Below are 12,839 nucleotides of genomic sequence, written 5' to 3'. Positions count from 1 at the left end.
TATATATATATATATATATATATATATATATATATATATATATATATATATATATATATATATATATATATATATATATATATATATATATATATATATATATATATATATATATATATATATATATATATATGTATATATACACACACACACACACAATAGGAATATATTTCTGTTTTATTGACTACTTTCACCTAGAGCTTATATTCTGATGCTGCGGGGCTCTAGTGTTCTGAGGGGCAGCCGTGCCTTGTATGTCGTGTGTCTCGACATGCGTTTTTGAAACCTGAAGTTCTTTTTAACTTGACGCAGCGTCTAAAAATGTTCCAGTCCTGCGTGAGACACTGAAGAAACAGTGAGATGCGATGCAGCAATCAAGGACATTTGCCCAGTGCATTTACATAGAAAAACAATGGAAAAACAGTAGACGCATGCAAAAATACTTTCAGTGTGAACGGCCCCTCATCCGTTCGCACGTGTCTGTAAGCGAGAGCGCGTGGGCGAAACAAGTTCGGAAGGCCTGTATATATTTTTTTAAATATAAATTACAAACCCAAACCCAAACCAAAAGTCCTACTGACCCGAACCCGGCAGCTTCGTGAACCGCGCGAACAACATGTTACCCCTCAAGCGGTTTTTGCGGAGCTTTCCTACGCAATTGCATGGTTTGCGTGGTGGTTAAAACTGCTACTGATATTTGTACATGGTAAAAAGAATTCTGATGTTTTTACAAAAAAACAAAAACAAAAAAACTGGCAGCTGTGGTTGCCAGAATAATTATGTAAAAATACAGTAAAAATGTAAACAACTTTACAGAACAACCTGTAAATTTTACAGTTTAAAACTGTTGTTTTTACGGTATATTTAGCTGTGCAGTACCATTGTTTATATTATTAAATTATAAACTTAATATATGAACCTTCTGAAACTGTAAAAATCTGCTTTTCACTTTATAATGTATTGTTAATCACCGTAGTAATTACAGAAGGGCATATAATGACATGAAGTTCACCAATAGTGGCCCTTCCAGGAGCAATGACCACTCACACAAACACTTAACACCATCAGGGTAACACATGTAAAATTAAAATAATGTAATAAATATTAACTAAACTACATCAAATATAACACAGGACACCCCAATGTACATAACTGATATTAAAAATAAGAAGAAACATAACTATTCCCATAAAATATAATGAAATGTAATGGGTCACGCAGGGAATACTGGGAACGCCCAATTACTGTTTTTTAACATCATTTTAACAATAGTTTACCGTAAAAAGTACTCTCTTGTTAAACATAATATAAATTTTAACCATTAATTATATGGGAAAATCATAATTTTTACAACATTTTACCATAAAACTACATGGATTGTCTTTTTAAATATATATATTTTTTAAAAGTACGTATATTTTATGGTAACTAATCTTTAATCAATTTAAGTTTTTTTACTATAGTGTATATGCTTTACTGTACACTTATAATTCACTTAAATGTTTCTTATTAGAGGGTTAGGGAATATTCTGACAGACAGTTTTCAATAGTATTTAATTTTTAAATTTTTTGTGTCTGTGCTGTCTCCTTCAGTGTTTAGTTTGGAGTTTCCAGTTTGTCAGTTATGGATGTTGTTGTTGTTGTTGTTTTTCACCACAGATATTACAGGTAGTAACGGACGGAGAGAATCACAGGGCTCTTTGTCGTCTGGTGCAAGTTTGGAACTTGGCACCTCTGGTTCCGGAAAAAATGAGGTGGGTCTGCTGTGCCTGACACTGAACCACTCAAGCTGATGTCATATTGAAAACATATATTTGTAAATCTATCTATTAAATGACATTTTATAAAAAATATAGTACTTTTTACAATACACTTTGTTCCAAAAGCAGCTTTACAGAAAGTAGAAAAATTCAAGATCTAGCTGTCTGTCTGTCTAATACTTGTGATTATTTATTTATTATTAGCCCAACATTTGTTTCTGTCTCTGTTCCTCTGTTGTTTATTCCTTTGTGTTCCTCTGTCTGAAAGGCTGAGGTGTCGCGAAACTCCATGTTGTTGTCCGAAGATGCGGTGCGTCACTGTAACATTAACCTTCCGGATGGCTCATGCTGCTCAGTACCCATCAGACCCGGCATCTCCATCAGAGAGGTGCTGTTGGGCTTATGCGAGAAGATCGACATTAACCTGGCTGCTGTGGATCTGTTCTTAGTGGGCGGAGAGAAGGTAACATGCCTATCTGAGTGCATTTCAAGTCACTGGTGGAGGGTTCTAACTCTGATCATGTTATGTGGTAAAACATCAATAACTGAGGTACCTTCACTTTTGCTTTTTACTTTTGGTTTGTCCATCATAAAAGGTTACAAGGTGATTTCATTATGTGTGTTTGTGCTGAGTGCAGCACACGTGTGTGTGTCTGCATCATTTGATAGTTCACTGCTGTAATGGATTATAATAGCATGTATTGTCTTTGTGTAAAGCCTTTAGTGTTGGACCAGGACTGCATGACATTGTGCTCCAGAGACCTACGGCTGGAGAAACGTACACTATTCCGGTACACACCTGTTTTACTTTTGTCTTTCTGTCAGTGTTTTCTGTCTGTCTACTCATTTGTCCATAGTTATATATTCAATTGACTTCTTTTCTTTCATACATTTCTTACCACCTAACTAAACTATTTTTTTTTAATGTACCCATATCGGTTGGTATTGGATATTCACAGAACGATATTGGATATTTAATTGTGGACTCTTGTTTCCAGCTATTTTTAGGTTTATATTACTTTTGCCATTGTTTAGAACAAACAAAGGGATGGTGATAAATTACAGCAAAGATGCAGTATAACAGTTGTGCCTAATTATAACCATTACACATGGACAATTAATCATTCAAATCTGTTGGTTGTAACTATCTGAGCAGTCAAACAGACTTTGTTCTTTAGCAGATTATTAACCTTAATAATGTACAGTATATTATAATGTTGTAATTCCTGAATTCACTTGTAGCATTTCAAGCTACTGATTTTAGTGTATTTATTTATATTTTATTTATATTCTTGATAAAATAATATAATTTATGTATTTGTGAAACATCTAATGTGCCTAACTTTTATATACATATATATATATATATATATATATATATATATATATATATATATATAAACTTAGCAAACAAAGAAACGTCCCTTTTTCAGGACACTGTATTTTAAAGATAATTTTGTAAAAATCCAAATAACTTTACAGATCTTTATTGTAAAGGGTTTAAACAATGTTTTCCATGCTTGTTCAATGAACCATAAATAATTAATGAACATGCACCTGTGGAACGGTCATTAAGACACTAACAGCTTACAGAGGGTAGGCAATTAAGGTCTCAGTTATAAAAACTTAGGACACTAAAGAGGCTTTTCCACTGCATGGTACGGCTCGACTCGACTCGACTCTGCTCGCTTTTTGGGGGATTTCCACTGTGGATAGTACCTGGTACCTGGTACTTTTTAGTACCACCTTGTCGAGGTTCCAAGCAAGAAGAGCCGATACTAAATGTGACGTCAAAACCCTGCAGATCACTGATTGGCCAGAGAGAATCGTCACTACCAGCGTCACTGGATTTGCGACATGGGACATCAACCTGCTAGTTTTAAAGTTAGGAACAGTGATAGCAGTATCATTTGTTCACACAACTTTCGAATTGTAAAAAGGAATGGCTGTGCGCAAAACCACGCCGTGGTCAATAAACAAGGTGCAGACGTTCCTCTCGTTAGTAGCCGAGGAGAGGATCCAACGAGAGCTGGATGGGGCGACGCGAAGAGGCGGCGCAACTATGACGTTCAGCCTATAATCCCACCCACGTTGAGGCTGCACTAAACTGCAGTGGAAAAGCAAGCTCAGAAAAGTAAAGCGAGCAGAGTCGAGTCGAACCGTAATGTGCAGTGGAAAAGTGCCATAAAAAGACCTTTCTACTGACTCTGAAAAACACCAAAAGAAAGATGCCCAGGGTCCCTGCTCATCTGCATGAACGTGCCTTAGGCATGCTGCATGGAGGCATGAGGACTGCAGATGTGGCCAGGGCAATAAATTGCAATGTCCGTACTGTGAGACACCTAAGACAGTGCTACAGGGAGACAGGAAAGACAGCTGATCGTCCTTGCAGTGGCAGACCACGCGTAACAACACCTGCACAGGATCGGTACATTTGAATATGCAACAACAACTGCCCGAGTTACACCAGGAACGCACAATCCCTCCATCAGTGCTCTGACTGTCCGCAATAGGCTGAGAGAGGCTGGACTGAGGGCTTGTAGGCCTGTTCTAAGGCAGGTCCTTACCTGACATCACCTGGCAACAACGTCGCTTATGGGCACAAACCCACCTTCGCTGGACAAGATAGGACTGGCAAAAAGTGCCCTTCACTGACGAGTCGCGATTTTGTCTCACCAGGGGTGATGGTTGGACTCGTGTTTATCGTCGAAGGAATGAGCGTTACACTGAGGCCTGTATTCTGGAGTGGGATCATTTTGGAGGCGGTGTGTCACAGCTTCATCAGACTGAGCTTGTCGTCACTGCAGGCAATCTCAACGCTGTAGGTTACAGGGAAGACATCCTCCTCCCTCATGTGGTACCCTTCCTGCAGGCTCATCCTGACATGACCCTTCAGCATGACAATGCCACCAGCCATACTGCTCGTTCTGTGTGTGATTTCCTGCAAGACAGGAATGTCAGTGTTCTGCCATGGCCAGCAAAGAGCCCGGATCTCAATCCCATTGAGCATGTCTGGGACCTGTTGGATCAGAGGGTGAGGGCTAGGGCCATTCCCCCCAGAAATGTCCAGGAACTTGCAAGTGCCTTGGTGGAAGAATGGGGTAACATCTCACAGCATGAACTGGCAAATCTGGTGCAGTCCATGAGGAGGAGATGCACTGCAGTACTTAATGCAGCTGGTGGCCACACCAATTACTGACTGTTACTTTTGATTTTGACCCCCCCCGCTTTGTTCAGGACACATTATTCCATTTCTGTTAGTCACATGTCTGTGAAACTTGTTCAGTTTATGTCTTAGTTGTTGAATCTTTTTATGTTCATACAAATATTTACACATGTTAAGTTTGCTGAAAATAAGCAGTTGAAAGTGAGAGGACATTTCTTTTTTTTGCTGAGTTTATATATATATATATATATATATATATATATATATATATATATATATATATATATATATATATATTAAAATGTATATTATATATTATTCAGACTATAAAATAATATAGATTTTTAATATCGTATCGGACAGAATTAAAAAATTGGTCCATTCATTGAAGTATTCTTAAATTCATGCTCGGACAGTCATTTTGTTTATTAAAGTTTATGTACCTTAACCTCTCTTCCTTTCTCATAGGCTGGATCTGGTGCCCATAAATCGTTCTGTTGGGCTGAAAGCAAAACCCACTAAGCCGGTTACAGAAGTGCTGAGGCCAGTAGTGGCTAAATATGGTCTGAACTTAGAAGACCTGGTGGCCAGGATAGTGAGTAAAACACCTGTTTATTGTTCAAAAGATGATGTTTTACATTTTGAAGTGTTGTTTGATGGTTTTATCCATCCCTATCTGTAAGCATGTATATTAGAAACCTCTTTATGCACATGTGCAACCCACATACTTTATATTTATGTTCTTGGCAGACACCTTCTTATCAAAGCAACTTATTATATTTCAGGCAAGCTGTTCCACAGTTAGTTGGTGTAATTTCTAACAACATACTGTATATGTTTAAAGCTCTGTATAGATTTTATCAGCTGTTTGATCGTAGCATTGTGCACCAAATCCCACCAACAACATGCTGACGATGTGCTTTTTGGGTTAATCTCTTCTGGAGTATTGGGTTACATAGCACATGAAAAATGTTTCCATCATCTTGCCCGTTTAGCTGGTTTTGCAGCATAAATCACTATATGGATGGATGTTGTGGATTATATTGAGAGATGAATCAAACTGTACAATACATTTTAAATTATTGTATATTATATTGTCAAATGTCGTCAGTGTTTTGTGATCTTATGGAATAGATGTAAAATTTGTTGGTGATTCTGTGTGGGCAGAGTGGAGAGAAAGAGCCGCTGGATCTTGGGCTTCCTATATCTAATCTAGACGGACTGAGGGTGGTTCTGGAAGCAGCCGATCACATTCCAGAAAAAGGCAAGATGCACACACACATACAGAACAGAAATCACTCACATCATCTGATCTGATTCTACTGTTTCACCCCTTGTGGAGCAACAGCACAGATGCCAAACAATTTTCTTTCCTAGATAAACTATTAGAGTCATCTTGATTCAGAATGTTCTTTATAGCTTACACGTACTTAACAGGTTCCCCGCAGGTAGCATTCAGGCCCTTAGCCTTTATTTTGTGCCCCCTGACATGCCTATTTTTTTTGTGAATGTATAGTACAGGCCTATTAGATCTCGTTCCTAGTTTCCGCTGGCGTTTAGTTTTCTGTGTAATATCATTCTAACTGAAAACATGTTGAAAACAAATTGATGATCAAAATTTCCTTTTCTCCTCCTTTAAACAGACAAACAAAAGCTGGTCTCATCTAAAAGCCATGATCCACCTCTGTCTACACGAAGCCAGCCTGCCACAGTAATACCTTGATCTCCAAGACTGTACACTTCTATCACCCTCTTCTCTCATTTTTTTGTGTTTTTGGCCTGTGTGTAGGGGGCCTGTGCATGGCTGGCTCCCCTATTTTGTCCTCTTGTCTGTAGGCTGTGTGTATCTGTGCATTTCTGGGCCTGTGGATGTTCTAACCCTTCTCGAATCACACCAACCCACCTCTGACCACTTCATTTCCTTCACCACAGCACACTGTTGTGGGTAGCAGCCTCCATCCGCCAAGAGTTGCTTGGCTCAAGGGGTCCTCCCTTGTACAGACTCTCTGTAGTTACTGATAGCTGTGTGACAGTGGTGTAGTAGTGTCTGAAGAGGTGGACATACTGTGAATTTCTGAAAGACCCCCCATTAAAAAAAAAAAAAAAAAAAATATATATATAAAAAAAACACATTCACCCGATCTCTAAAATTCATTTACATTTATATACAGTACATATGTAAAATGTGTAAGAATTTTTTTCCATAAAAAAAACAATAATAATAATTCTGTTGTAATTTTAGTCCCACATAATCTAACAAAATATATCAGGGTAAATTTCTTGCTGGCATGGTGTAGAGTATACTGCTAAGAAACATGTTATGGTAACTTGATGTTAAATATGTATTTAAAATAATAGTTGTCATTCATGTTCCTTTTATTAGGCTACTATGAAAATTGTTAATACTTTATTATTACTCTAACTAATTAATTCATAATATGCAATAAACTGTAAAGCATTGTAGCTAATATGAGTGTAGTAATGTTCACGTTAACACGTTATCTTGTATTACCATATTTATCCTCAATGTTTCCCACAGGATTTTGTGAGACTGTGGTGGGTGGACCTCGGACCCACTGGGGGGTCCAGGGCATGGTCCCCCGTAATAATTTTTTTTACATTTTAAAGTTAAATGCATCAATCTGGTGCACTTTGAGAGCAAAATTAAGAGGCTCTATGAAGATCTATGAAGAACTTTGTGCTCTTGTAAACAATTTTGTACTCTAGTAGTAATTTAATCATAAATGGTGATGACATGGCAAAAAAGTCACACCCACAAAGCATGGTAAATGAGACGTAGTTTAATGCAGTTCACAAATGGTCAAAACACATAATCGACTAGAGCATACATTAAGCATTGTCATGTGCTTGTCCTCCAGACAAGTAAATTGGTCATTCACTTAAAAACGTTACTTGTCTGGAGAGGAAAAAGGACATTTAAGTTACATGCTAAATACATTTATTTTAACAGCTTTAAAGGTTTTTAACAGCAGTAGACTATCAAGCTTTCAAGTAAACATTCAGAATGAAATGCAACATAAAACTACTACTGGTCTTCACTGTATGATTATAATACATTAATACATTTGAAAGCTACTAAAGTTATCCAGTCAAGAGCAGTGAGTGTTTTCTCGTTTTCTTGTTATTGTTGTTTGATTATTATAATGGCACACTAGACAGCAGCAGGTCTATTAGCTTACATTTATACTTACAAGGCCAACATTTTAATATAAATCCACTTTTTTCTCCACTGTTTATGTTCACTTTAGACATCACTCTCTGTGTTTACATGAATACCTCACCAAGACGGGCATTTTGGTGGAATCGTGAAGTGTGATTGACCGTTCAGGTGCGCAATAGCGCGAGCATTTTCGGAACACGTGCATGTTCAGCACACACGTATACGCCGTCTGTCAATCAAACAGGGCACAGCTGTTACTAGATCACTTTAAAATTATAAAATTATATGCTCTGGATTACTTTCAACAGCAGAATAAGAATATGAACTTTCTAATAAGTGATACAGGCCTAGGCTGTCACAAATATAGCCGGTTATTTTTTTGTTATTGATGTTTTAATCAATCTGATTGTTCAGTCAGGCAAGTAAAATTCTTTCACTTGCCCCTTCAAAAATCCACTTGTCCCGGACAAGTGTTAATGTTGAGCCCTGTGAGCCATCAAAGAAATGAAGCAAAAGTGGTTACCTGTGTTGAACTTGCTCCTCAGATGCTGAAAATATTTACGTTGTCAGTGTTGCTGGTAATAACGTTAGCATTAGATAATTAGCTAACGTTAGCTAGCTAGATATAAGGTTACACACAAATTTACATTTAGCAGGGAAATAAATTGACAGTGCAAATTATGGTTACTCCAGGGATGCTTGTGCATCAGACACTGGAAATGTCCCGCCCCTTACTGAAAAAATTATTGGTTAGCAAATATCCATTCGGGTCTGAAATGAACATTCTGTTTGGTGGATCAGCTTAGTCAGACTGTCTGTCTTGCCAGTGCCATCAGTTGTGCTGCCACAACTCCGTTAGCGTTTAGAGAGAATCTCTGTACACTTTAAAAATAAATAAATAAATTATATATATATATATATATATATATATATATATATATATATATATACATACACACACACACACACACACACACACACACACACACACACACACACACACACACACACTACTGGTCAAAAGTTTTGAAACACTTGACTGAAATGTTTCTCATGATCTTAAAAATCTTTTGATTTGAAGGCATATGCTTAAATGTTTGAAATTAATTTTGTAGACAAAAATATAATTGTGCCAACATATTTATTTATTTCATTATAAAACTATAAAAATAAAAAAAATATTTTTGAAATTGATGACTTGGACCAAATAATAAAAATAAAGAAAAGCAGCCAATAAGTGCCCAACATAGATGGAAACTCCTTCAATACTGTTTAAAAAGAATCCCAGGGTGATACCTCAAGAAGCAGGTTGAGAAAATGTCAAGAGTACATGTCTGCAAATTCTAGGCAAAGGGTGACTACTTTGAAGATGCTAAAATATAACACAGTTTTGATTTATTTTGGATTTTGTTTAGTCACAACATAATTCCCATAGTTCCATTTATGTTATTCCATAGTTTTGATGACTTTACTATTATTCTAATATGTGAAAAACATTTTTTTGAAGGGTTTCAAAACTTTTAACCGGTAGTGTATATATACATTTCACTTAACGGTGCTGCGGCATCGCGTTAGTAGATTGAAAGTTCCGGGTCAAAAGCCTACTCACTTATTTCAGGTGGGAAACACAAAATCCTAAGAAAGATAGGTGGGCATACGGCGTATGCCTTCGTATGCCCTAGACTACACCATGGCTGTGTGATATGTTGAGAGAAATGGTGGAATGATTAAGAAAGTGGAGCTTGGTTGTTCACATTGATGGGATGTGGTGTTGTGGTGGCATGCTGTGCTGGTGGTGGTTTTTCTGCAGGGTTTGACTATAGCATATTTGCACTAGTAGTATGTAAGAAGCTTCAGTGATAGTAACTAGTGGACTAGAAGCCCCTCCACTGCTCCTAAGAGGCCCCTGTAGTTGTAGCCCCAGACAAAGCCTGTAGAAGAGGCAACTTTCATCCACGTACCCTTAATGTGCCCCACTCTCATTGTCGCTACCCAGGGGGAGGACAAAACGGCAGAAAAGCCTTCGGCTGTGAAAACCAGGGCCCAGGTGGAAAACCGAAAACAGAAAAAGCTTAATATAGATGAAGCTGAAGGTAAAACCCTATTCCCCTTTTGTTTTCTTGAAAAATTTCTTTTTTATTTTACCCATTTGAAGCACTGAAGTTGTTCTTGGCTACATCTTATGCTAACCAGTCTCTGTAGTAACACTGGCTGATGTAGCTACTGCTAACACAAGCACACTTTGAACTGGCAGTTGCAGTTAATCTGTCTTGCAAGAAAGCTTTCTAACTCACGCATGCTGTAATGTGTCATGTGTTATTTTCCACTTTTCAACAATTAAAATGGTTTGGAATTGTGTGTTGTCGATCCAGAATTCTTCGAGCTCATATCCAAAGCACAGAGCAACAGAGCTGATGACCAGCGGGGTTTGCTGAACAAATCCGACCTTGTCCTGCCTGACTTCCTGCGCCTCGACACAGAAGCAGACATCAACAACGACAACTTCAGCTCCACCCCCGTCTCCCACAAGATTCGGCCCAGATCCAAGGAGAATGGCTCTGCCCTCAGCGCCAGCCACCAATCGCAGAGCTTGGATTCAGCAGTGGAGGGGAAGGCACCTAGACGAGCCCTAATGCCGCCCAATAGAAACGCTGCTGCCCGAAATCAACCACCATTCAGTTCTGCATTTTCCCCCATCCCACACACACAAAAAGAGGGCTCATCTGGGATCACAGACTGGAGGAGCGACGGAGGGGTCCAGGCACTGGAGGAAGAAGAGTGCGGCACAGACCTGACATTTGTTGCCGAATGTGACATCACAAGCCCTAACAGCTCTCTCCTTCCCCAGTTCCCTTCCTCCCCAGACCAACATCACCTCCTGAGGGAGGGCACTTACCAGGACAGTTGGGCTCAATCAGGTACCTCTCCTGTGTGAAGCATCTAAGCTCGCATGTATTATCCTCGCCTCTCTCTGGTCCCTCCTGAAGATGTGTGTGATTTCTGAGTGCTGTGGATTTGCTGTGCTCCTCATCGTAAGCCCTGTGCCAATCCCTGGCAAAACCACAACCTTCCCATGTACATTAAAACCCTTTAAGCACTTTAATGAACAATCGAAAAAGAGACTTCTACATACATTTTATTTTCTTCCCTGAAAGTATTTTTAAACAACTAGTCACACACAGTCATGACAATTAGTAACTTCCACTGCTTTGTTCCTCTGAGAAAAACAAATAGATTTATTGTAGCCATTCAGGCTGATTTTGAGGTCAGTAGTGTACCGAAGCAACCCTGCTCTTGTTCTGCATATCTCTGCCCTCTGGCTGATCACATGACAGTCCCAACTGGAGCCCCAACTTACTGAACTTTAACATGTGATAATTCTGCTTCAACAATTAATATAAACTACATAGCAGACAAAGTGTTTGAGGTAATAAACACCCAACTCCCTTTAGGCATGGATGTATTTATTTGTAAAAAAAAAAAAAAAAAAACTGTTAAACGATGTGAATAACACACATGGATAAAAGTATAAACAAGTACAATCAGATTTAGTATGACAGAGGCCTCATCTTACCTCACTGTGGTGACAAGTAGCGTGCCTTCCATGAATCTGTCCATCAAACCGGAGTACATATTTCTAAATAGCAACAGAGTCATCAGTAACTCCTCATCATGACCTCATATTTCAATTTTTCAATCTTTAATTCAGACATCAGAATTTATTTTTGTTTTCTTTATTCCATCATATTCTTGCAAAAATGCAATCCAACAATGTTTTTGCGTGTGTGTGTAGCTACGCACTTCCTTTTCATCACCATGACGTCACTTCCATGTTTTTTTAAGCTATGACATGATTTGTTATGGATGTAATCGTGTAATATAATCCTAAAAAAGGGTGAATTTGTCCTGGTTCAGTATATCTTCTTTTAAATGACAAAGTACTAAATGTGTACATAGTTTGTTTTACAGCTGTGTGATTTATTACCATGTTGAGTTGCCAAAATTGTTGAATTGCCCTCGATTCTGTTCCATCTGACACTGAAATCATTTTCAGTTTTCTGTAGCTGTCTTTTGCAGACAACCAGCATCTCTGCTCAGATCTATATTTCTGCAAACCTGTAAATAGTTAAATAAATGTTTGGGGTGAGATCTCTCTCCCTTCCTCTCATAGCTTGTGTCCTCTTTCCGATATCTCTTGTCAGTTCTATCTCATGAAACATACTCACAAAAATATGTAAGTTAAGATGCTTCTTGCTGGACAAGCTCAATTTCACGCATTGTTGCATTCCAAAATGTGTCAGAGTGCAATAGAGCGCTACAGTCGGGTTCCAGAAGTAAAAATCCCATTATTTTTTTCTGTAGGCGAATACATTTTACGATAACCTTTTAAAACAGACCTACTGTGAGCTCTGAGGTTGTTAATCGATGGTATATGCTTCTGTTGAAGCCATGCATTAATGTATGTTTTAATGTATTAATAAAACATGTTCAATAGCGGAATTCCAGGTGATGAACTACACTACCCATGAACCTGCAGAGAAAGATCCACCAATCAGAGAATCACGGTAGACAAACTGCAGCAAAAGAGCCCAGCAGCGACCGCCCACTCACTACTGTGTTGTACTGTGAATGAAGCAATCGAGTTGGTCTTCCAACACTCTAAAACTACTAATTTATTTGTAAATATCAGAATTGCTATAAAATTTAAATATATTGTTTCTATACTTATAAT

General features: G+C 38.2%; 1 protein-coding gene across 2 annotated transcripts in view; it reads left to right on the top strand.

Annotated features, from left to right (window-relative positions):
• LOC127445364 (regulator of G-protein signaling 12-like) overlaps positions 1–12,275 on the top strand; it is a 116,136-nt gene extending 103,861 nt beyond the window's left edge. Inside the window, exons 10-17 of one of the 2 annotated variants that reach the window (XM_051705399.1) lie at positions 1,660–1,754; positions 2,029–2,223; positions 2,478–2,551; positions 5,395–5,521; positions 6,094–6,190; positions 6,570–6,637; positions 10,104–10,200; positions 10,480–12,275. In XM_051705399.1, coding sequence (XP_051561359.1) covers positions 1,660–1,754; positions 2,029–2,223; positions 2,478–2,551; positions 5,395–5,521; positions 6,094–6,190; positions 6,570–6,637; positions 10,104–10,200; positions 10,480–11,042 — 1,316 coding nt within the window. In that variant the 3' untranslated portion in view covers positions 11,043–12,275. The remainder of the gene's footprint in view (positions 1–1,659; positions 1,755–2,028; positions 2,224–2,477; positions 2,552–5,394; positions 5,522–6,093; positions 6,191–6,569; positions 6,638–10,103; positions 10,201–10,479) is intronic. The other variant, XM_051705400.1, reaches the window with a different exon arrangement.
• Positions 12,276–12,839: the final 564 nt, after the last annotated feature.

This window comes from Myxocyprinus asiaticus, chromosome 8 (assembly GCF_019703515.2).
Source record: "Myxocyprinus asiaticus isolate MX2 ecotype Aquarium Trade chromosome 8, UBuf_Myxa_2, whole genome shotgun sequence".
NCBI lineage: Eukaryota > Metazoa > Chordata > Actinopteri > Cypriniformes > Catostomidae > Myxocyprinus > Myxocyprinus asiaticus.
Note: the sequence above shows the minus strand (reverse complement) of the source record. Positions and strands in the feature narration are given on the sequence as shown.